At 45.4% G+C, this 25426-nt stretch overlaps 1 protein-coding gene and 2 long non-coding RNA genes across 4 annotated transcripts in view; 2 read left to right on the forward strand and 1 right to left on the reverse strand.

Annotated features, from left to right (window-relative positions):
* LOC310846888 overlaps positions 1-25426 on the reverse strand; it is a 533700-nt gene that overhangs the window by 496164 nt on the left and 12110 nt on the right. The gene's annotated exons all lie outside the window — the stretch shown is intronic.
* LOC310846893 overlaps positions 1-25426 on the forward strand; it is a 417489-nt gene that overhangs the window by 196207 nt on the left and 195856 nt on the right. The gene's annotated exons all lie outside the window — the stretch shown is intronic.
* The window catches only part of ASTN1 (astrotactin 1), a 210753-nt gene continuing 195856 nt past the window's right edge, over positions 10530-25426 (forward strand). Inside the window, exon 1 of one of the 2 annotated variants that reach the window (XM_083743756.1) lies at positions 10530-10879. In XM_083743756.1, coding sequence (XP_083599882.1) covers positions 10537-10879 — 343 coding nt within the window. In that variant the 5' untranslated portion in view covers positions 10530-10536. The remainder of the gene's footprint in view (positions 10880-25426) is intronic. The other variant, XM_083743757.1, reaches the window with a different exon arrangement.

The following is a 25426-nucleotide window of genomic DNA, read 5'->3' on the forward strand; positions in this document are numbered from 1 at the left end:
AAAATGAAGCAGGTTGATAAAACCAGGAAGAGTATGGAATAGATAAAGATAATTCTGCTCTCCCTGCCAGCCTGCAGTTACTGACAGAAACTGAGTGGCAGCTGGTTCAGGGAAGACAAAAGGAAGTAGTTTGTTCAACATGTGAAAATCGTGATCACAGGATGTTGTGATGCCCACTAGATTAGTTCACTGTTGCTGAAATACTTTTAATAAAAACAATTATAGTGTCAACAAATCATAGTGTCAACAAACATTGCTAAAAGTAGAAGCTTCAGCAAAACACATCTGCTTAGCTTGGAAGCATGGTAGAAAAAGAGTCTCCTCGGAGGCAGGAGGAAGTACAGTGGTACCTCAGGTTACATACGCTTCAGGTTACAGACTCCACTAACCCAGAAATAGTACCTCGGGTTAAGAACTTTGCTTCAGGATAAGAACAGAAATCGTGCTCTGGTGGCGTGGTGGCAGCAGGAGGCCCCATTAGCTAAAGTGGTGCTTCAGGTTAAGAACAGTTTCAGGTTAAGTACGGACCTCCGGAATGAATTAAGTACTTAACCCAAGGTACCACTGTATAAAAGTTTACCTCCTTTGTTACAGAATTCTCTACCAGAGGAGGCAGGTGAAGTCATCACACAGAAGGTCCTCTCTAGGAAATTTAAGAAGCCTCTGTGCTTGTCTAGCAAAACATGTGCTTCTGATTGGGCTGCAAACACCACAAAAGAAGAAGAAGAGGAGGAGGAGGAGGAGGAGTTTGGATTTGATATCCCGCTTTATCACTACCTGAAGGAGTCTCAAAGCGGCTACCATTCTCCTTTCCCTTCCTCCTCTACAACAAACACTCTGTGAGGTGGGTGAGGCTGAGAGACTTCAAAGAAGTGTGACTGGCCCAAGGTCACCCAGCAGCTGCAGGTGGAGGAGCGGGGAAGCGAACCAGGTTCCCCAGATTACGAGTGTACCACTCTTAACCACTACACCACACTGGCTCACAGGATTCCATGAATCCTCAGTGGGTATACATTTGTTTAGTCCTATTGATTTTTGGAATGCACCAGAGAGTTTACAAACCCTTCCCCAGAGATTCACTGGGCATTTCTGCCTTGAGAATGATAATGTTGGAGCCTGGGTGCCCCCACCCCTTGCAGTATCAGAAAAGCCTTGAATAGATTAAAAGCCATATTGTGACATTTTCCCGTGTTGACAGCTGTCAATTTCTTTATCACTTTTGTAGGCCTTTTCACATAGTGACGGAGACAGAAGCTTTTAAAAATTATTATTACCGAAGCATTTGGTTTTAAAAGGACAATAATTGGCAGGAGGCAGTAATGGCAGGTGTGCCCAAACTACTAACTCATTTATGTGTGTTAAAAATTGATCAGGCTTCCAGCTGGCAGTACCTTTTAAGAACACAGTTTTGACTGGAACAAGAAATAGTCACCACTATAGAATTGCGTGCTGTTTTTGAGTTTTGCTATTTTTTGTTGAAATGAAAGAGTTATTATGCGGTGGAAGCATTCAGAGTTCCAAACAAATAAATGAATTGCAAAATTCTCATTTTGGATCCTGTCAAGACTACTGCTTTCCTTCAGTAATGGGCATGCGCATGAAAGCTCTTGTTCTGATTTCAAATGTGGGGAGATGGGTGGGGCTGGCTTTGGTAAGGTAAAGGTAAAGGTACCCCTGCCCGTACGGGCCAGTCTTGACAGACTCTGGGGTTGTGCGCCCATCTCACTCAAGAGGCCAGGGGCCAGCGCTGTCCGGAGACACTTCCGGGTCACATGGCCAGCGTGACATCGCTGCATCTGGCGAGCCAGAGCCGCACACGGAAACGCCGTTTACCTTCCCGCTGGTAAGTGGTCCCTATTTATCTACTTGCACCCGGAGGTGCTTTCGAACTGCTAGGTTGGCAGGCGCTGGGACCGAGCAGCGGGAGCGCACCCCGCCGCAGGGATTCGAACCGCCGACCTTTCGATCGGCAAGTCCTAGGCGCTGAGGCTTTAACCCACAGTGCCACCTGCGTCCCTGCTGGCTTTGGTACCAGGGAATAAAAGGTAAAAATAAAGGACCCCTGGATGGTTAAGTCCAGTCAAAGGTGACTATGATGTTGCGGCGCTCATCTCGCTTTCAGGCTGAGGGAGCCGGCATTTGTCCACAGACAGTTTTCCGGGTCATGTGGCCAGCATGATTCTCAGAGGTCATATTTTCTGAGAATCCTCCGGAAAAACAATCTTTCAAAGGACCTGTTGATGGCATTTTACCATTGTACTGTGGAGAGTGCATTAACTTATGGTCTGTGTGTGTGGTTTGGGAGCTGCACGGTCAGGGAAAAAACAATGCTGTCCTGGGTTGTAAAGACTGCGGAGAGAATAATTGGGTGTACTCTTCCCAACTTCATCAAATCTATGCTTCCAGGTGCCATAAGAAAGCTGCAGAGATAGCACAGGATAGTACGCACCCCGGAAATTATCTCTTTCAGCTTCTGCCTTCTGGAAGAAGGTCCAGGGTTATAAAGACTCGGACTAGCCACCTGAGAAACAGCTTCTACCCAAATGCGATTAAGGTTTTAAACATTTCTCTATGGGAGTATATTGTATTAAAAATAGGGTATCAGAGTTTTTAGGGGGCTAATCAGGTTGGGATAGCTGGTATAGCAGGCTTGTTGGGTTTTGAATGTTTTATGTAGATTTTTCAATTTTGTTGTTCTGTATGGGACAATGACAATAAAGATTATCGTATCGCTACTGGCGCATGGAGGACAATGACAAGTGCCAGCGTGCATGGAAATACCCTTTACCTTCCCGCTGCAGCTGTACTTATTTATCTACTCATGCCGGTATGCTTTCGAATTGCTAGGATGGCAGGAGCTGGGAGGGGCAATGGGAGCTCACCCTGTCATGGGGATTCGAACCGCCAACCTTCGGATTGGCAAGCCCAAGAGGCTCAGTGGTTTAGACCACAACGCCACAGCCTTATCCCACAGGGTAATAATAATAATAATATTAATAATAATAATAATAATAAATTTTTATTTATACCCCGCCCTCCCCAGCCAAGGCTGGGCTCAGAGTGGCTTACAAGCAATAATAAAAACAAATTGAATGATTACAACTTAAAAACAAAATTAAAATACAACATTAAAATATTGAAACATTAAAATATTAAAATGTAGCCTCATCGCAGGAGGAGAAGGAAAGGAAAAAAGAAAGAGAGCGAGGGAATCAAATTGGCTCCAAGCCAAAGGCCAGGCGGAACAACTCTGTCTTACAGGCCCTACGGAAAGAAATCAGATCCTGCAGGGCCCTGGTCTCATGAGGCAGAGCGTTCCACCAGACCGGAGCCAGAGTTGAAAAGGCCCTGGCCCTGGTTGAAGCCAAGCTAACTTCCTTAGAGCCTGGGACCTCTAGGATGTTGCTATTTATGGACCTTGAGGCTCTCCATGGGGCATACCAGGAGAGGCGGTCCCGTAGGTACGAGCGTCCTAGGCCGTGAAGGGCTTTAAAGGTCAAAAGCAGCACCTTAAATCTGTACTCTACCGGGAAGGGTAGTATTGTGTGTGTGTGTGTTTAATTGTAGGAAGTGAAGTGTGCAGTCCCACATTGCAGAGGAGCAGCACAGAGGCTCCAAATGCAAAACAAAGCACACAGTGAAAGCTTGTCCCTTAAAGGTAAAAGGTAAAGGTACCCCTGCCCGTACGGGCCAGTCTTGACAGACTCTGGGGATGGCTTAATTTTAAATGGTGTACAAGAAGGACTTCTGACATACTGATATCACAAGGAACATTCAATAAGCCGCCTGTGACACTATAGCAACCTTTCCAGCACTAAGGGAAATACAGCAGTCATTGTTATTAGGGTCAGAAATGAAAGACTAAACTGAAAGACTACCATGCTATGGTTCTGTACAGATGGTATTGAACATAAAGAAGGGGGAAGCAAGAGAAAAGGAAAAGAAAGAAAGAAACTATAGAAATATAGAGTAAAATAAAAGGACTTCCAGCTCTCTGCAGCTACATGATATTCATTCTTTAAGATCCAACCATTAAACCAGTATTTTTTCAATCTGCAAATCCATATATTACAAGTTCATTTTCTCTTTCATGCAAAAAGTCCATAAGAAATTTCCAATCCTTAACAAATGTCAGTAATGATTTTTCTCTAATTAAACATGTTAGCTTACCCATCTCAGCCAAGTCCAATAATTTTATCAGCCAATCTTCTATAGTGTGTAAAGCTGTGTCTTTCCATCTTTCTGCATATAGCAGTCTCGTCACAGTAATCTTACATTGGAGTAAGCTTCCATAATCCTTTTCTAATTGTATGCCCATTAGCCTCAAAAGAAAGTGTTCTGGCTTCAGTTGGATATTAACCTTTAGAATGTGCTGTATCAATGTATGTATTTGTATCCAGTAACTTTTAGCTTTTTCACAAGTCCACCAGGCATGATAAAATGCTCCTTCATATTTTTGGTGCTTCCAGCAAACGTTTGAAACATTGTTATACATTCTAAATAGCTTCTTGGGAGTTAAATAAATGTTGGGAGATTCAGAATGAATAAAAGAAAGACCTTCTTCACACAGTGCATAGTTGAACTATGGTACTCAAAGGAGGTATTGATGGCCAGAGACATGGATGTCCTTAAAAGAGGCTGCAAACCACAGAGCTCTTGTGCTCTGGTGGTGCTCGAGGATTTCCCGGACATGTCGCCATTGTGAGAACAAGATGCTGGACTAGATGGGCCCTTGGTCTGATCCAGCGGGCTCTTCTTATGTTCTTAGTTAGTGATTAGAACAATGGGGAAAAAAATTTGCTTGCTGGGATGGCAATACTTGCTTCAGACATGATTCCATTGGCCTCAGTACTTTAGGTGGCTGCAACCAGAAGCAAAATAATAGTACAGTGGTACCTCTGGTTATGTACTTAATTCGTTCCAGAGGTCCGTTCTTAACCTGAAACTGTTCTTTTTTTAAATAATATTTATTAAAGTTTCAAAGAAATTACAAAAATAAAATGATGAAAAGAGAAGAAAAAAATACAAAATACAGAAAAATAAAAAGCAATTAAAAACAAATCAGTCTTTCCATGTCTTGTTACAGATAGGTAGCCGTGTTGGTCTGCCATAGTCAAAACAAAAAAATTCCTTCCAGTAGCACCTTAAAGACCAACTAAGTCAGTTCTTGGTATGAGCTTTCGTGTGCATGCACACTTCTTCAGATACCACTGAAGTGTGCATGCACACGAAAGCTCATACCAAGAACTGACTTAGTTGGTCTTTAAGGTGCTACTGGAAGGAATTTTTTTGTTTTTCCATGTCTTGTCCTTCATTTGCTTGTTTCCCTGGCCTCCTCACACCTCCCTTTTTTGTATTCTAGTTCAATAGTTGTTTCAGCAAGTCCTTACCCTTTTTGCTTTTATCTTGATATTTTATCTTAATATATTATAACTTTGCATTTTCACCTGTTAACAATCCATTTTTAAATACCCCTTAATAACATTATTGCTAAAACCACATAACTTCATTCCAGCATCCCTCTAACATTCCTTAATTTTACAGTGTTTCTGTAGATAGTCTTTAAATTTCTTCCAGTCTTCTTCTACTGACTCTTCTCCCTGGTCTCGGATTCTGCCAGTCATTTCTGCCAGTTCCATGTAGTCCATCAACTTCATCTGCCATTCTTCCCGGGTGGGTAGATCTTGTGTCTTCCAATACTTTGCGATGAGTATTCTTGCTGCTGTTGTTGCTTACATAAAGAAAGTTCTATCCTTCTTTGGCACCAATTGGCCGACCATGCCCAGGAAAAAGGCCTCTGGTTTCTTCAAGAAGGTATATTTAAATACCTTTTTCATTTCATTATAGATCATCTCCCAGAAAGCCTTAATCCTTGGGCACGTCCACTAAAGGTGAAAGAATGTACCTTCATTTTCTTTACATTTCCAACACTTATTATCGGGCAAATGATATATTTTTGCAAGCTTGACTGGTGTCATAACCTGAAACTGTTCTTAACCTGAAGCACCACTTTAGCTAATGGGGCCTCCCGCTGCCACTGCACCGCTGCCGTGCGATTTCTGTCCTCATCCTGAAGCAAGGTTCTTAACCCGAGGTACTATTTCTGGGTTAGTGGAGTCTGTAATCTGAAGCGTATGTAACCTGAAGGGTGTGTAACCCGAGTGTCAGAGCCACCCGAGGTCCCAGCTCACAAGAGACCAAAGTCCAGTCCGAGTTATATACAAAAGGCTTTATTGAAGAACATTGTTGTCGTTACATCCAAGCTCCGTGGCTCAGCATCTGTTACCCTTAGATGTTAGAAGTCCCCTCTGAGTCAGTCCCGCCCCTGCACCAGCTTAAGAGGCTTGTACTGCTCCACCTTTTCCTCTCCTTCCTTTTCCGCAGGGTCTTCCTGCCCCCCTGTGCTCCCTCCCTCCGGGACTCCCCCGAGGCTGAGTCTTCTGACGCCTGCTCCCCCCTCCTTCGTGCTTTGGGACCAGGCTCCTCCTCAGGGCTCTCCTCATTTCCGCGCGCCTCCACATTTGAACTTGGCGCGCGTACGTTGCCTCTGACCTTCCTTTCGACCGTTACGCTACTCTCGGTACTACACTCCTCCCCTTCCGGCAGGACGTTTGCTCCGAACTCCTTCCCCTCTCTGCTCCCTGTTCTGCTCTTTCTGACACACTGGCAACTCCACCCCCTTCACTCCGTTCCGACGGAGAGGCCGGTCCCGATCTCCAACCCCCACTGGGGATTCCCTCTTCGTTCCCCTGCTTCTGACTGCTTCCCTCTCTACTGCCCCTTGGCCTGACCAGGGGGGCTCCCTTTTGGGAATCCTCGGATTCACTTGACGGACTCACTGACAACCTCGGGTCGTCGTCGTCCTCTTCCTGGTCGCCCTGGGACCCCTCCCCCTCGCTCTCTGTCCCTGAAACCCTGACACCGAGGTACCACTGTATCTCTTATTTTTGTAACACTAGGCTACTTCCCAGCCATGTAAAAGTCAGAGGTTTACACATAGTCACACACACAACCACAACCCTTCATCCAGGCATGCAAGAGGCATTATAGCTGTTCAAAAACACATTCCAGGCAGGCAAAACACTCAAGGAGGGTGCAGAGGAGGGTTGAGGAGAACCTCATATTCCCATCATAAACATCTAGATGGCTAAGGCCATTAGAGGGAGAGGGAGCACCACACAGGAACCGCTCTATCTTGCCTAGATCCAGATCCAGATCCAGCCGAGACCCCTTTCCTTTTAGCTACCAATTGCCATTGCTGAGGCCATCAGTGGGAGAATACTCAACTTCTCATTGTGCTTAGATTTTGCTGAATTACTGCCTGGCATGTCGGTGTAAAGGGCCTTGAAGAACAGAAAGTGGAGTCTATAGCTTTGAAAGGAAGTGCTTTCAGATTCTAAAACCTTTCCTGCGTGATCCAACCTGGGTGGTAGAATCAGTGTGTGGGAAGGTAGAAAGGCTTTGCTGGATACACATGGGTCAGAGGTGACTGGATAAAATGAAGATCATGAGGCGCTTGGACTGGAACCATGCAAGTAGATAAATCAGAGGTGGAAGATTTTTCTAACCTCATGGGCCAGATCCTCCGGGCCACTTTGACAGGTGTGCAACAAATTTTGCAAAACACACTTTCACTCCCAGCAATTCTGCCTATGGGTATTGTGTTGACTTTTGCCCTGGAGATCCAGATTCAAATCTCAGTTTACTTCTGAATTTGAGAGACTCAGGGGCGTCTTACCCATAGAGGCTAGTGGTGCAGGGTGCCAGGGTGCCAAGTTCTGGAGGGTGCCAGGGAAGCGGCGGAGGCTGGATACGGCACTTCCTGGCATCAGCTTGCTGCCCTCGCCTGCCTCCGCCATATGCCTGGAACCTCCGTCTGCTGTGGCCACCGTGGCATAAAGCGGCCAGCTGAGCCGGGAGGCACCGCGTCCAGCTTCCGCCTCTTCCCCGCTGGAGGAGCCACTCTCCAGCTGCTGCCGGCCTCCTCCATCCTTGCCGACAGCGCCATTCTCCCTAAAAAACTCTGGGAAAGGGAGGGGGGTGAATGCTGCAGGTTGCGAACGTGCCTCCCACACGGATCACCTTCGCAACCCAAGGTTCCACTGTATTTTTAATTAAGTGTAATCCAAAAAATGTAAAGTGTGACTATGACAAACACAGCTTTACACATGCACGTATCACAATGGTAGATTCACCATGGAGACATGACCTCCTCCTGCTTCCTGTTGATAGTAAATCTGGGTTTTCTTCTGTATAAAGTGTAGAATGGCATCCTCACAAATACTAGCTCCAACCAAAAGAAATCATGAATGGATTTATTTAAAATAGATTAATCTGGTGGACTTTGTATGTTTCAACTTAATCTGACCCATTCTGAACCAGAGGGGGCTTTGGCACTGTCCTGCTCCTGAGTAATGTGCGTGAACCCTCATTCTTTGCATATTTGAAATTGCAGCTGCTGCTTGAAAGCAGCTGTTGCGTAATGGGTGGTATGCTGGATGCAGCACATCGGGTGGGCTTGTTCCAGTCACTATTTTAATATTTTAATGTTCCATTATTTTAATGTTGTATTTTATTTTTGTTTTTAAGTTGTAATCATTCATCTTGTTTTTATTATTGCTTGTAAGCCGCTCTGAGCCCGGCCTTGGCTGGGGAGGGCGGGGTATAAATAAAAAATTATTATTATTATTATTATTATTATTATTATGCTGCCAAGCCTACCTCAAGCGATTCTTGTGAAGACAAAATGGGGAACAGAGGAGCCATGTATCAGCAGATACATTTGTAGTGCGATCCTGTACATGTCAGCCTGGACACCTCAGTTGCTTAGAGCATGGTGCTGATAAGGCTAAGGTTGCAGGTTCAATCCGAATATTGGACAGCTGCATATTCTTGGGGTTGGACTAGATGATCCTCAGGATCCCTTCCAACCAGGGATGAAGGAAGGGGTGTGTGGTGCGGGCGGGTCGCCCCAGGTGTCACCACTGAGGGGAGGGGTGACAAAATGCTGGGCGGCACTCCCTGCAGTGCGCCAGAGCCATGTGTCTCTCCTGGGAGTGGCGCGGTGGCTTTGGTGCCCACAGGCTCCCCGCTGCTCCAAACAGTCCACCAGCGACCTCCCCCTCAGCTGTAGGGTGGCTGAGTGGAAGGAGGCAGGCAGACTCCTCAGAGGCCCCGCGGAGCGTCCTGCCCTGGCTGGCCCCAGGCACAGAGCGCATGCGCTGCCCCAGGTACCTGATCGGCTTGCTCCGCCGCTGCTTCCAACTGTATAATTCTATGTCTACTCAGAAGTAAGTCCTACTGAGATCAGTGAGGCTCATTCAGCTAAGCGGGTATAAGATTGGAGATTTCACAAGAAAACCCAATATTCAGGTAACTCGCATACATTTAACTTATTCAGCGTTTTGCACTTGGTAAAATACTTTTCAAAAAGATTATTGGGGGGGGGGGGACAGAAACAGTGCAGGCATCTGGGGCGGGGGAAGACTGGCAACCCCACCTGCCATTGAACCCAATGTGTTTTGACAATATGCGATTTTGACTTATAACACGCTGTTCCTGGAACGTAACCCCTGTGTAAGTTGACAGATGTCTGTACATTCATATTGCTTTCATTTGTGCAAGCATTTTAATTGAGGCTCAATAAGGTTGAAAGGTGTGTTTCAAATCAGAAAAAATAACACAGGAAGCTTCCTTGTTTTGATTTGGGCCTTGGGTTGTCTCCTCAGAGTTTCAGGTTCACAGTGAGACTCTCCACTAGTGAATCAATATCTTCCTAAACAACAAATCCTCCAAAAGCAAAGTCCCTTGATTAACACAACCCAGGTAAGCAGAAGCCCTTGCGTTTTACGCTGAATTCTTCCCCCTTAATATGCATGGAATTGTAAAGCCAATAAAAAAACAACCAACAGCTTTCACTTGGTTAAAAGGATTTTTTTTAAAGTGCTTTGAGGTAGCAGTGGGGATTCAAAAGATGCACCTTGGATACCCCCCCCCCAAAAAAAAACCCCGTATTGTTTATAAGCAGTTATTAGCCACAACAGGTAAGCATAGCCTCCAGAGGCAGTATACCTTTGAATGCCAATACTTGGGGGACAGGCGAAGCTGTTATCTTTGCATGTATGCTGGACTTTTGATCCTGCGGGGCTTTGATGCTGGACTTTTGATCCTGCGGGGCTTCTCTCGCGTGGCCTCTCTCACTTGCATGCCCAGGATCAGGGAAGGGGCTTTTTTCTTTTTTAAAAGGGAAGCCTCCTTGCGCCCCCAAATGTAGCTGTGCCTCGCCCTCTCCCCCTCCCCAGCAGCGCTGCACAACCCAGGTGGCGACTAGCAGCCTGAGCGCGCGAGTGCGCGGCGAAGAAGATGCAAAGGCGGAGGAAGGCGCCGGGAACGGAGACGAGCCCGCTTTCGTGATCGCCTCCTCCGCCTGCCTTGCGCTCCCTTTCGGCGGCAGACAAAGAGCCTCCCTCCCTCGCTTCTCCCTCCGCAGCCCGGTCGCAACGCCCAGCAGCAGGCGCCCAGAGCCGCAGCCTCAAGATGGCTTTCGCTCGCCTATCCATCTTGCTCTCTTGCTGCTACTGCTGCTGCCGCCTCCCAGCCGCCGACGCCGCCGGGGCCGGGGCCGCCGCCGCTGCAGCCGCTGCTGCCGCCGCCGCGGGGCCGGCCGAGGCGGACGGGGACCCTTCGAAGGAGATGGAGTGCAAGCTGAAGAGCATCACGGTGTCGGCGCTGCCCTTCCTGAGGGAGAACGACCTGAGCATCATGCACAGCCCGTCGGCCTCCGAGCCCAAGCTGCTCTTCTCGGTGCGCAACGATTTCCCGGGGGAGATGGTGGTGGTCGACGACCTGGAGAACACCGAGCTGCCCTACTTCGTGCTGGGTGAGTCCGGCCCGCCCGGGCGGCCTGCGGGCCGAGCAGCGCCAGGACGGCCTCCTCCCCTCGCCCGCCCCCCGACCACTCGGCCTCTGCTCCGCGCCGAGGCCGGCAGAGCGCGCCCAGCGAGGTGACCTTTCCCCAGCCTGGCCGGCGCCGGGCTTCCAGGGGCCCTCGCCCCGGCCGGCTGGCTCTGCCGGCAACCCTTCCCCGAGCCAGAGATTGCGCGGACCTCGGCGCCTTGCCCCCTGAGCGGCGGCGGCGAGGGGGGTCGGGTGAGGCAGCCGAGGCGACGGCAGGCACCGGCTCGGCTCCGCCACGGGGCCCAGCGGGCGTGAGGCGTCGCTGCGGTGCCGCTTTTCCTGGGTGGCGCTTGCGGGTCGTTCCCGGAGCGAGAGCGGAGAGGCTGCGGCACCTGCTTCTCCCTCAGCCGCCTCCTGAGCCGCACCATGAGGCCATCTTGCTCCGTATTGCCCACACGGACTGGCAGCGGCTCTGCAGGATTTGAGGCGAGGGAGTCTCTCCCAACAGCCCTCCCTGGAGAGGCCGGGGATTGAACTTGGGCCTCCTGCTTGCGAGGCCAGCCAAGCAGGGCGGGGCCTACCTGCCCCCAGTGCAGCCCCTGGAGGGGCAGGTGGGGGCCTCAGCCTCCCTCGGAAAGAGCAGCTGCCACCCCTGCCAGTCTCTGGGGGCTGGAGGAATGAGCTTGGGTCTGCCCAGCGGGTGCTGCCAGTGGCCAAGGTGGCCTGCCATGCTCAGTTGCTTGCTTGCTTGCTTGCTTGCTTGCCCAGAGAGGCAGGGATGCTGTGCCCAGGCTGCCAGCCAGTGCGCTGCCACTTGAGCTGCCATTTGTCTGCCTGCTTGGGGTCAGAGGGGGAGTTGGGGAAGAGAAGGTGGTGCCTCTGGTTACAGCAGCCCAGAGGCCTCCGCACCAAGGGCTTCAAATCTCCCAGTGGCAGTTGCTTGTCCTTAGATGCAACTAGGTTTCCTCTCCTGGAACAGCCTGAGGTGCTGATCTCTGATACTAGCCATAGAAGCCAAGCAGGTTTCTTTTATCTATCTATTTATTTGTTTCACTATTTGGTGACATATGGTGGCACGAGAGTTTCCAGAGCATCTTGCAGCGTCTAAAAATGCACCACCGTTATTGCAATGGCACAAAGGCCTAACCAGGTAACATTTAAATTATAATAACACAGGTCTGAAAAGCCTGAGGGGGTTGGAGGAGGAGGTTTCTACCAGGTTCCAGTAGGACAAAGGCAAACCTCTGGGAGAGAGTTGAAAAGCTGAGGTGCCACCACATAAAAGGCCCAGGCGTCCTTGAGGTTTCCTTTCTGCGTGCTGCAGGAGATGTGTACTTTGCTTTTTTGCACACAGAAGCCATGCACCCATGCTAGGGACCTTTTGTGCATGCAGTAGCAGGTTACATTTTCTCAAATTCCTCCATAAAATGTGCTCATTCTGGTGAGTGAACATTTGAGATACGACTTGGATTATTAAGGCTCAGGTTTTGACCTGAATTTTCAGGGATTTAGCTTTAAGAGTTCAGGGAAAGCCACAGAATCTCAGGGTGAGGAGGCAACTGAAGACAGCATGCTATTTTCAGCCTGGCTTGAGGGCTTTTGCTATTCACTTCTCCTCCATGTCAATCACCTCAGGCACCAGAAGCCCCTCAGGCACCCTGATGTTATAGGTGCAATCCTATGTCATCCTCTCTAGGTGAGCTAGGTTTGGGAATGTAATGCTATCAGACTCAATCCCCTTTTAGCTGTCAGCAGCACCTTTGCGGCCAAACATGATCTGATGCTTGCAATCATGATTTTAAAACAAGCAGAACCTATATGTGGGAGGATAATTTTCATTGAGATTGGATTGTGTAGGAGGGTGAGGATGAACCCTTTCCTCCCTTCCTGAAGTCCCAGCGAGGTCCCATTCCTTAGCAGGAATGCCTTTATCATCACCTTCAGGCTTGCACCAGCCATATGCATTCCTTTTGGCCTCAGCTTCATGGAAACACTGTTTTTGACAGGGACTGGCTCCACTTGGGAGCTCTACTCAAGAGTTCCTGAGTGGACCCAATCCCTGCAGTGATCTGCAAGTCCGACTGGGGCTAATTTGGCCTGTGAGTTAGATGTTCCTCATTGCCCAAACTCATTGCTATAGTGCCTCATTCTGCATTGGATAGCATTTTGTGGTTGCATGCCAGTTGTGGGTATGCCCAAGACAAAAGTGGGCATCTCCACCTGCACACACAAACCTCACAATGCATGCACGCATGTGTACATGTAGCACACACATGGTCATACAGAGGAGGATTTTAACCTACAGCTTCCTCATCTAGGTCACTGTGCCACACTGGGTCAATGCATCATAGTATGAGCATTGTTAAAATGTGTTTCTCATGCAGCTTGTGCATTATTTGAAGGAAAATATGTAAATCTCTCATCTCAGGACCCAAAACAAATATATGTCAATTGCTCATTTACTGAGCTAAAAATGATTATCAATCTTATAAGCAAAGTAGAATTTAATTGTGCAGGTTGCTATATTTGTTTTTTTCTGATATCAGTACATAACCCCCACTCATCCTGTCAACAATCTAATTCTCCCTACATAATTATTACAACACTCTCCAATCATTTACATGCAGCTCACCTTCTGCCTATATGACTCATGCATCCATCAAAACGTCAGTATTGTCTGCATTACATGGTCCTTCCACATGTGCCTTATCTCCCACATGCAAATTATATAAATATATGCAAAGTCCTGTTGTTGTTTTTCTTCTTATTGCCTCATGTGCAACTGTGTGTCCTCCCTCCACACCTTAAAGTTCTACTGTCCAAAAATACTGTCAGATGTGTTGCATTCTCACAACTTAACCCTATCTAGCATAGCTATTGAGATGTTCACTATCATATATACTTGATCCACACTTAACGCTGAAACACAGACCAATGTGCTCCTCTCTGTGTTTGTTTATTTTAGACTACAGGTTGATCAAGTGAATCCCAACCTGCAAAGTGAAGTGCTACCTAGTTTTATCACTTCTCTTTTTTTGTCCTAGTTTAGGAGTCTGGAGTATGTAAGTACAGATAGGTAGCCGTGTTGGTCTGCCATAGTCAAAAAAAAAAAAAATCCTTCCAGTAGCACCTTAAAGACCAACTAAGTCAGTTCTTGGTATGAGCTTTCGTGTGCATGCACACTTCTTCAGATACACGTATCTGAAGAAGTGTGCATGCACACGAAAGCTCATACCAAGAACTGACTTAGTTGGTCTTTAAGGTGCTACTGGAAGGAAATTTTTTTGTTTTGGAGTATGTAGGGTTTTTTTTGGGGGGGGGGGGGAGAAAACAACGAAAGAAAGTAAAGCGAGAGAGAAAAGAGCCATCCAGAGAAGATACGTGACAAAGGATAGTGAAGGAAAGAGCAGTGGCCTTTTATTTTAACTCTCCATCATCCAGCCTGTAACCCCTCATCAGCTCTAGAGCTAGCCAGCTAGCAAGGGACTGATTTAGAGATCTTCAATTTCTTCCACATAAGAGCCTACAGGTCTGTGATTCTCTGAGGGCCTACATCAAAGTGGCCCTAGTTTTTACTGCCAGTCTTCTAATTTTTGACACCTGGCCTTGGCAAACTCTACATACATACATATGTACAGAGTTTTATTTGTATGCCACCTTTCCATTAACAGTTCAAACCATGCTCAAGGTGGCACACAACACTGCAAATTTACATAATTACAAACATAAAAAGTGGTCATAAACAATAAATAAAGCATCAAAAGTTGTTGTTGTTGTTTAGTCGTTTAGTGGTGTCTGACTCTTCGTGACCCCATGGACCAGAGCACGCCAGACACTCCTGTCTTCCACTGCCTCCCGCAGTTTGGTCAAACTCATGCTGGTAGCTTCAAGAACACCATCCAACCATCTTGTCCTCTGTCGTCCCCTTCTCCTTGTGCCCTCAATCTTTCCCAGCATCATGGTCTTTTCCAGGGAGTCTTCTCTTCTCACGAGGTGGCCAAAGTATTGGAGCCTCAGCTTCACGATCTGTCCTTCCAGTGAGCACTCAGGGCTGATTTCCTTAAGAATGGATACGTTTGATCTTCTTGCAGTCCATGGGACTTTCAAGAGTCTCCTCCAGCACCATAATTCAAAAAGCATCAATTCTTCGGCTATCAGCCTTCTATATGGTCCAGTTCTCACTTCCATACATCACTACTGGGAAAACCATAGCTTTAACTCAAAAGTACGGAACCAAATTAAACAATGTCCACGTGAATCACAATAATTTCTAAGATTATGATACAAAAATCGATAACAGCAACAATCTGCCTCCCCAAACCCCTAACCAAAACAAATAGCCTAACCCAACTCACTCTTATTCTGGCTTTTGGGGAGATGTTTGGGATGCCTTTAAAAATATTTCTTCATGAGCTTATGGAGGCAATAGAGTTCCTCTTCTTCATATTTCTGCCTACTTGCCTCAGTCTCTAGGTTGTAGAAAATGCATTTTGACCACAGTGCGCATCCATGGAAATCCTTGCAGATGGGCAAAGAATGCCAAAATTTCTTTTAAATGTACCTTTTTCAAACAATCATGATTAGTTTACTCAGCACATCTTGCTTCAGAAGCCAGCTCAGTACAGGCTGCTTCAGGTAAATTAATAGAGCTTACAGTAGCTGGAGAAGTCTGAAGTGCTGGTAGTTTATGTGACTCTAATGAGACTTAGCCCAGGTACGGAAGACATGCTAAGCCTTTGGTTTAGCTCAGTGTGGTGCAGGAGCAAAAGGCTGGGTTTGGAGCAAAGCAAATGTGAGTCCATACACTCATACATTTCCACTAATCCGGCCCCCTGGTCCCTGCAGCTGTTTAATCTGGTCCCTGCAGCTGTCTATTTCCAGGGGTAAAATCCTTAAAAAAACCTGGCCAACTAAAAAAGCTCAACAACTTCAATCCTAAAAAAAGGTCAACAACTTTGATTGGCCCTATAGGTCGGTCTTCATGGCCCTTCACTTCATCAAATCTGGCCCTTAGTGTGGACTAAGGCAAAGTTTGACTAAGTGTGATGTGCAAACCAGGCCACTGTGCAGTAATAGTGAAACAAATAAAAACAAAACAAAAAACACAAAAAATTAGTTTTACTAACACCTGCTTATTCCTAGCCACAGAATGCTATTTCAAGCCAAAGTTTTATAGTACTTCTGGAAAATATAAAGCTCAGGTATTGATGGCTCTCACAAGCGTATAGCAGTTACTGAAAAGAGCCCCACATGTGCTTGTTCAAATATGCAGATATGAATTTGTTGAAACGTACATTATGAATCAGCTAAAATGGCTTAATTGTAAAGAATATTTAATTATAATAATAATTATTATTATTATTAGAATTCATATACCGCCTTTCATTATATTGCTAAATGTCCTTATGTATGTGAGGTTTTTTTTTCTTTGCAGAGGTATATTAGTATACAGCTGTTACTAGTCCCTTGCGGTCTATGAAACGTGTCTTTGTTGGTGGGTGTATGGGGGGGAGGGAAAAGAGAGAGCTGAGGTTGTGAAATGTACATGGTAAATATAGACAGAGCAGATTGTGCTAGTGCTGGCTCATGCAGAGTTGGCATAAGGCAAGCTCCCAAACAACCGAATCGAATTCCTGCCTCCCCACCCCACCCAAAAGCTTCTACTTCATCCCTACATTTTAATATGCCTCTGGGCTTCCACGCAGAAGTTTGTGCCCATGACTCAGTTGCAGCGATGGGGTGGCTGCAAATTGGGCTCTTGGCGCATTTGCTACACAGCCTCTGCTGCAGAAAGACCTGGTGAGGTTGCCATGGCAACACACAGCGGAGGCCTGTGCTATTCATGCCAAGGTTTCCCCCACTCGCAATGCCAACCCATGGGGGCATAACTGGAGTCTCAATACAGTTTAGGATTAAACCACCAACAATTTCTTCTCTCCCCTCCTAATCTGTACTCTTTCAGCCTCCAGAACTTTTAGGTGTGTGAGAGAACAGAGGAAACCCAGATCTTGGAGTATGTGTAAAATCTTAAGAGGGTTGCTGTGATAATTGCATGTATGTAAATAGCTTGATCTGTAGCTGTTCATTATTTATTTTCAACTGTTTAACACAAACGTGACATGGTGCTTGCTCGGTGGGGTTATAATGTTGAAAAGAAAATGAATAATAAACATGGTGCAGAATGAGAAGATTGCTCTCAACGATGGAGATGCAGGACTACAGAGAAGAGATCACTAAATGTGCCATAGAGGAAAGGTTTGGGGAGAAGGGAATGTCGTGGTGGGCGGGACGAAGCTGATCCAGGCACAGGAGCATTGTAATTGGAAGACCCAGGTGGGAAGGGGCAAGAAGGTCATGAGAAATAAGACATAGAAGGTCCAGGGCAGTGGCCCCGAAATTTCTGATAAAAAGTGGGTCACACTTTTGTTGCATTGAAACTGGTGGCATACTTACACGTGAAAAGATAAGTGAGTGTTGCCCTCCTTCCCTCAGGCAAACTTCCTGATTGGAAGGCAACAAACTTAGAGTTGAGAACCCCCACCAAGAGTAGGTGCTTCTACATCTCTGGATCTGGAGTGCTCAGTTGAGCTGAATCACACCAGATTCAGAGATCGGATAGACTTCTCACCCTCCCGGCAGAGGCCAACCGGAAGGAGGCAACAGAAAAGACCTCTGCAAGATACTCATCACCCTCTTGTTAACTGAATACACAAAGGGGAAGTGAGATCATGCGTGCTGGTATGCCCTTGACATGGGCGCACCTGCTGATCTCCCCTCAGCTTCCATATGTTCAGCATTAGTGTGAAAGGCGCCTATGGGTGTACAGTTGTGTGTGAGGCTATCCATGGGGCAATCAGTATTTCTGATCACACAAGGGAGAGCTGTGAGCATAGTGCATCATTTCTAGAGACACTTTTCACACAAACAGTGATTTGCACAAACATTAAGGTATTCTTTGTCCTTCTGCTTGTACAGTGAATGCTTTGTGTTCGTGTGTAACCTAAGTATAGACTTTTATTCCTATCATGCAGAGTTCCAACAGGCAGGCTCTTTTGTATGTTGGCTTTTTTGGCACTCAGGAGCCATCACAATTTAATTATTTGTTGCAGGCAGCATACCATTGTGCCCTGACATACATTTTAGGAATTACTAGCATGGGAGCTAGAATTCGGTACAGCAATAAACAAGGATTTAGTATATGCTCAGAGGAACACTTTTATTACTTCTTCACATTGCTGAAGGTTCTGAAAAAAGCTGTGGACAGATTCCTAGTCAACCTTGATTGATCATTAATCAATATTCATTGTTAGTGGCCAAGCCACTAAGGATGATAGCATATAGCTTAGAAAAACATGTATGAGTGAATGTAATAACCTTTATGTATTTAGTTTTGCAGTGCCTTTGAACAGGAAAAAGATGGAGCGAAACTAGATTGTTGCTCAGTTGATGTGGGATCCATATCAAACAGCCTCTGAGCGCTTGGGCCTTTGGAGTCTGATGGGATTAATTCAATTCATAACAAGGAAGGAAGAGGTTGAATCTGTGTATGTTGTTAACCTCTGTTAGGAAGAGGGCAGTTTAATGGTGCAAAAGTCATCTGGGTTCATATTTGCAACCTTCATTCTATATAAAGAGAAGCTGTGATTTGAATATGTTGGGTTGTGTAGAAAGGAAACTGACCTGATCTACCAAAGGCAACAGCAGAAAGGGTTGGAGCTGAATATAGGAAGCTATTCAGCAGACAACCACAATGCTGGCTGTTCCTAGGACTCTCCATTTAATTACACTGTGTTGTTTTCCTCTCTCACACACACTCAAGATGGGCAGGCAAGAAAAAAGTTATTAAGTCTTCTCAGGCAAATTTTCAGCTCAGTGTTCTCCTCCCAAGCTGCTTACAAGATATGGGGGCCCCATGCATTTTCTCCTGCAAGTGGGAGAGCATCAGTGAGTATGTGCATGCAGTTTTGAGTTGAAAAACAACTGGAGAAGAAAGTGTTACAAGAGAAAGGGATAAGAAGCTTCTCTTCCTGCAACTTTCCCACTCTCAGTTGCAGCCTCCAAGACTGCTTTACAACACACACAGTTTGGGGAAAGTAACACACAATTCCATTTCATGTTTATCTGGTGAGGTCCTGAGAGTAGACTCTTTTGGGTTGTTTTTTTATAGAATATTTATTAAAGTTTTCAAAAAAGAATACAATGTAAAAGAAAAAGAAAAAATAACAAAAATACAAAAATAAAAATAATTAAAAACACATAAAATTTCCATTACTTATTTTCTTTTAACTTATTTTCCAGACCTCCTCATACCTCCCTTTCTTGTATTCCAATTCAAATTGTTAGTTCAGCAAATCCTCACCATTAGTTTTTACTTATTTCTAAACCTTTTTTTTTCATATCTCTTAAGCATTACAGCTGGAAACCACTTAATTTCTGTCCAACATCATTCTAACATTCATTAATTTTGCAATATTTCTGTAAATAGTCTTTAAATTTCTTCCAGTCTTCTTCCGCCGACTCTTTTCCCTGGTCTCAGATTCTGCCGGTCATTTCTGCCAGACCCATATAGTCCATCATCTTCATCTGCCATTATTCCAGAGTGGGTAGATCTTGTGTCTTCCAGACTCTTTTGAAGTTAGATTTGCAGCAGTGTTGCATCAGCAATAGCCAGGCCTCCAGATGCCTGGCCCTGTTTCTTCCTGGAGTTAGAGTATCTGAATACCAGTTGTTGGATACCACAGAAGAGGAGAGTGTCCTTGGACTTGAATCCTCTTTGCTTTTTTCCCACCGGCATCTGGTTGGCCATTGTGAGGATGCTGGACTAGATGGGTCATTGGCCTGCTCCAACAGACTCTTCTTATGTTCTTAAAGTACTTCCATCTCCTCTTGGCTAGAGTTCTTAACCCTGGAGAAGTTCCAAGGGGTTCCAGTGAGGGGGGAAAGTATTTGATCCCCTGCTAAATTTGCCCGTTTGCCCTCTGTTGTTATTCTGTCTCTCACAGCTACAATAAACCTACCATTAAAATTATGGACTGGTCATTTCTTCATCAGAGGGCAAACGGGCAAATTTTGAATTATGGTGCTGGAGGAGACTCTTGAGGGTCCCATGGACTGCAAGAAGATCAAACCTATCCATTCTTAAGGAAATCAGCCCTGAGTGCTCACTGGAAGGGCAGATCGTGAAGCTGAGGCTCCAATACTTTGGCCACCTCATGAGAAGAGAAGACTCCCTGGAAGAGACCCTGATGTTGGGAAAGATGGAGGGCACAAGGAGAAGGGGACGACAAAGGACGAGATGGTTGGATAGTGTTCTCAAAGCTACCAGCCTGAGTTTGACCAAACTGCGGGAGGCAGTGGAAGACAGGAGTGCCTGGCGTGCTCTGGTCCAGGGGGTCACGAAGAGTCGGACACGACTAAACGACTAAACAACAACAAAAATACTTTCCCCCCTCACTGTAGGTGTGCCTTGTGGTTCCTGAAAATGGACTCAACTTGAACCCTCTTACATGTCTAGTCCTGAAGTTGTAGGGATGACTCTCGAAGCGTGTATCCTTTGCAGTAGCATCCTAAGAATGAGAGCTCCACATCTGTGGCAGCTGGTGACTTGTCTCCGTGGCTCAGGTTTTCAGCATTTCTCCTTAAGGATGTACACCATCATTTTCATCTGAAAACTTACTAGTGATAAGGATTCACAGGTGTTGCAGTTGGGGCAAGGTGGTTGCTGGCTGACCCTGGCCGGGAAATTCTTGCTGGATTTGCAGTTGCTCTGTCCTATCGATGGAGACTGTGTCTGCATTACCAGTTCCATCAGCAAGACGGCATACAGGACTGACTACAGCGGTCCTTTCACCTACCCGTCGCTTGTGCTTAGTCTGGCACACACGACTCCAGTTTTGCCTTGCAGTAGTGGGCTTGAGGTTGTGTAGAAAGCACTATTCTGAGCTGTCTCTTTGACTTAGGGCTGTGAAAGCAGCAACCACGAACTTCAACTAGATGAAATACAGGAGAGAGTTTCTTGGAGTACATGATGTCTTAAAAAAATTAAGCTGCTGGTGTCCTTTTTGGTGATGTGCACAATCTGGCTGTTAACCAGAAGGTTGGTGGTTCAAGCCCACCCAGAGACGGTTGTGGGCAAGATTCCTGCATTGCAGGGGGTTGGACTAGATAACCCTTGGGGTCCCTTTCAGCTTCTGGGATTTTGTGATTTTATTTGTGTTTTGTGGGTAGATAACTTTTTATCTGCGAGGCCTGAAATGTTGCCTTGTGGTCCTTGTCCTTATCTTGTGGCTTTGTATTAAAGCGTGAAACTTTTGTGTGCAGACAACTGAATGAAAGTTGCTGCTTACACTGTATGCTGGTCTCCATCTGCTTCTGTTCTCTAATGACTTGTCCTATCCAGAATGTATTTAAAGAGCATACTCTGTACCCAATAAAAATCTGGAAAGATAGTAGGCATTGCCAGTCAGGATTTCAAAACTTGGTGTTTGAGCTATGTTTGTGTGGGGTCTCGTGATTTTAGAAGTTGGTTTTGCATTTGTACTGTGGCTCTGTTAGTTCAACAGGTCTGTATAAGAGTGCCTTTTTGGCAGTGGAATAGCTTTCCTGGTGTCTTCTCTGTGGTCTTTTTCATGCCAGGTGAAAAAGGTGAAGACCTTATTTCCCCCCCACACTTTTAAGCTACTGTATGTTTTAAAGTAATATTTGCTGTCTTGTTTGTAAGCTACCCACGAAATATTTACCAATGGGAGGCTACTATATCAATTTAATAAATACTATTAGTACTAAGGAGGGACGCGGGTGGCGCTGTAGTCTAAACCACAGAGCCTAGGACTTGCCCATCAGAAGGTCGGCAGTTCGAATCCCTGCGACGGGGTGAGCTCCCGTTTCTCAGTCCCTGCTCTTGCCAACCTAGCAGTTCAAAAGCACGTCAAAGTGCAAGTAGATAAATAGGTACCACTCCGGCGGGAAGGTAAATGGCATTTTCATGCGCTGCTCTGGTTCACCAGAAGCGGCTTAGTCATGCTGGCCACATGACCCAGAAGCTGTATGCCGGCTCCCTCGGCCAATAAAGCAAGATGAGCGCCGCAACCCCAGAGTCGGCCGCGACTGGACCTAATGGTCAGGGGTCCCTTTACCTTATTAGTACTAAGAGGACTGTTAGTCATTTGCAGCAAAAACATAGCAACACTTTGATCAGGAAGTTCATTGTGAAGAAAGTAAGCAGCCCTGATGTTGCTTATTAGTAAGTATGTTCCCAAAATTTAGCAGAGTAATGTGGGGTCCCGGTACAGTGCAGCAGTGAATGAACTACTCAGATAATATGGAGAATGTGTGCAGTTTTCAAGCCTCTAATGGGATGTACTACCTAGGCCCTTCTGAGTTATTTTAGTCATATGTTCCACATTCACAGGGATGCGTATTCTCGGGAAGCTATATTACTAATTCCATATTTTGTGCTTTTTCTGTGGCTAGGCAGATTGCAGGATCTACACAAGTATGTTTAATTCAATCAACATATTCACAATTTATGCACAAGATTAGTTGAACCCCTCTCTTTCCATAATTCATTGCAGCTTGGAGATTAAAATACATGGCACATCTGTCACCATGTAATGAATGCACCAAGTGATTAGGCTATCATATGATAATTGCAATCATCACCTGGCGCTTATGGCTCATTTAATGGTTTTCTTTGGTAGGAAGCAATTAAGAGACTGGAATTGTCAAACCAGGAAATGCTATGCAGGCTTAGCTTTCCTTTGAACAATGAAATGTTGCCCTAATTGCATACCACCTGAGGTTTTTTTTTTAATGTCCTGTATTCCTATACTTGTGCTCTGCAGGTCTCTCTAGAGCAGAAATCACACCCCAGCTCCAGTTGTCGCACAGTTTGCTAGCAAACACTGGTTGGACTTGAACTTTTATGGCTGTGTTTTGATTTTTAACGCCCTATTATGATAATCAACTTAATTAAGGGAAGTTTCAGGCACTAATCCAAGTGGCAGTAGGTTGCACTGGGGGTGACAAAGACCCTCGGAGCTAGGAAACTGTGGAGGAGACGGCAGTTTCTGCCAAACCAGCGGCTGCCACCACACAGGGGCTGGTGATGTTGTGAGCTTAGACAGCAGCTGAACATTTAACAATCTACAACATGGAAAGCTGCCAGAATTCAAATTAGTGGTTATCCTCAATTCAAACAAGCAAATTCAAGGACACATTCTAGTAGCTCCATTTATATTTGCTGCCAGAGAATTTCAAGGTTGTTTGGGTTGTACACCTTTAATATTTTATTTCTATAAAAACATACTTAAGGCAATGTACAAAAGAAGAACAACAACAATTTAAACATGCAAAACAATACACAAATCTTCTTTATTTATGTAGTGCAATATTTCAAAATTTGTATGTTGTTGTTGTTTAGTCATTTAGTCATGTCTGACCCCCTGGACCAGAGCACGCCAGGCACGCCTGTCTTCCACTGCCTCCTGCAGTTTGGTCAAACTCATGTTGGTAGCTTCAAGAACACTGTCCAACCATCTCATCCTCTGTCGTCCCCTTCTCCTTGTGTCCTCAATCCTTGTGCCCTCAAAAATTTGTATATCTATTTCTATTTTAAAACGTCTCTTAATACAAGTCATTCCCCCACTTTAACATGGGGAAAGGGAGCTTAGAAATAACCCCAGTCTTATTCTTACGTTTCACTGCATATGGCTTGGGGAAGGGGGTTCAACAAACAAACCCATCTCTATTTCTTTTCTGCCTTTGCATTCAGCAGTGAGATATATGTATGCTGTCTTGTGGAACAGATGATTTGTTCTGGGTTGGTATAGGTGAGGGCAAAAAGTATTATAAGTTTAAGAAAGAGGTGAATGTTAAGAATCTGCATGATTTGGAAATTTTAGCTCCTGCAACTAGATTGGGAAAATAGAAAGTTAAGTTATAAGTAAGAAAAAGTTGAAATTTAAAGTTATTTTATGTATTATTTTAAGGTATAAATATTTGACAAAAGGTACTTTAAATTTAGAAGTAAAATATTTTGAAAGATATAAAAAAGATACGAAACAAGGTAATAATTTGCTGATATGTTTATTGTAAAGAACGCAGGGTGAGGGAGATGTGGGGAAGTCCAGTTAGTAACGTAAAAATGCATTTTGAAAGTTGGATTATTTTGCTTTTTGCTTTTTTCTGGTTTGTTCTTTTTTCCTTTTCTGTAAATTGAAAATGTAATAAAAATTTTATTAAAAAAAAAAGTTTAAGAAAGAGAAGACAGGTGTATTTGCTGGTGAACACTGTACATAAAGTTCAACCAATCGGATTTGGTTGTTTGACTAGCATATACTGTTTTGTTATCTACCTGGAGGATCTTGTTGAATGGGCAGTTTATTTATGTAAAACAACAACAATACATAAAAAAACAAACATAAAAGTAAATCAGGACAACAGTAGCCAATTTGGAGTAAAGGCAATTTATACAGAAATCACTATCCTTGCTAGGAATCAGCTTTGTTTGCTCTCAGGTGACTTTGTCAAATAGCCAAATCCAGTTGGCAAAGTTGGCAGGAACAGGGACCAAGCAACGGGAGCTCACCCCATCGCAGGGATTCGAACCGCCGACCTTCTGATCAACATGTCCTAGGCTCTGTGGTTTAACCCACAGCGCCACCCACGTCCCTAGCACCACCCGTGTCCCTCCTGCCCACCTAGCAGTTCGAAAGCACGTCAAAGTGCAAGTAGATAAATAGGTACCACTTCAGCGGAAAGGTAAACAGTGTTTCCGTGTGCTGCTCTGGTTTGCCAGAAGCGGCTTAGTCATGCTGGCCACATGACCCGGAAGCTGTATGCTGGCTCCCTCGACCAATAAAGCGAGATGAGTGCCGCAACCCCAGAGTTGGCAGGGGTCCCTTTACCCTTAACCTTTAATTGGCAAATTAGACTTGTGACTCTTAATGGTGGATATTTTTGCTTCTTAAGTAATTAAGAAAGGACACAGGTCAGTATGAAAAGAAGCATAAAGAGGAGGAAGAGGAGGAAAAAAAGAAAGGGATGAAAAGTAGATCAGCTAAGAACTAATGAAACTCCCCAAGCTTAAGTCCAGAAACAAATCAACACGCTTTCTCTAAAAAGTTTTTGGAGAAAGATCTTCTCGAGCAATGAGTTCCACCATCGCTTCTTTCACTGCTCAGTCACAGGGGCATTGTGAGACTTGCAACAGCAGGGTCTAATTTGCTAAACACCAAATAAGCAAACACTGAATAAGGAAGAAATATATAATCCTGAGCTAGATGATTAAAGGCAAATGAACTAGATGAAGGCAAATCAAGCTTAATACAATGCTCCACTTCATGAAAAGGAAAAAAACAACAACCAGCAACATGAGGGCAACTCTAGTACACTTGCACAAAGCCAACACCTTTTGTCAAGGCCACATTTCATAAATAGAAAGGTTGGAAGAGGGCGTATGTGCACAAGAGGCTGACACAGGGTGCCACTGCAGGTAGAGTGTGGGAATAGTCCTGTTGGCAGTCAAAGA

The sequence above is a fragment of the Podarcis gaigeae genome, assembly GCF_964106915.1.
Source record: "Podarcis gaigeae genome assembly, chromosome: 6".
NCBI classification, from domain to species: domain Eukaryota; kingdom Metazoa; phylum Chordata; class Lepidosauria; order Squamata; family Lacertidae; genus Podarcis; species Podarcis gaigeae.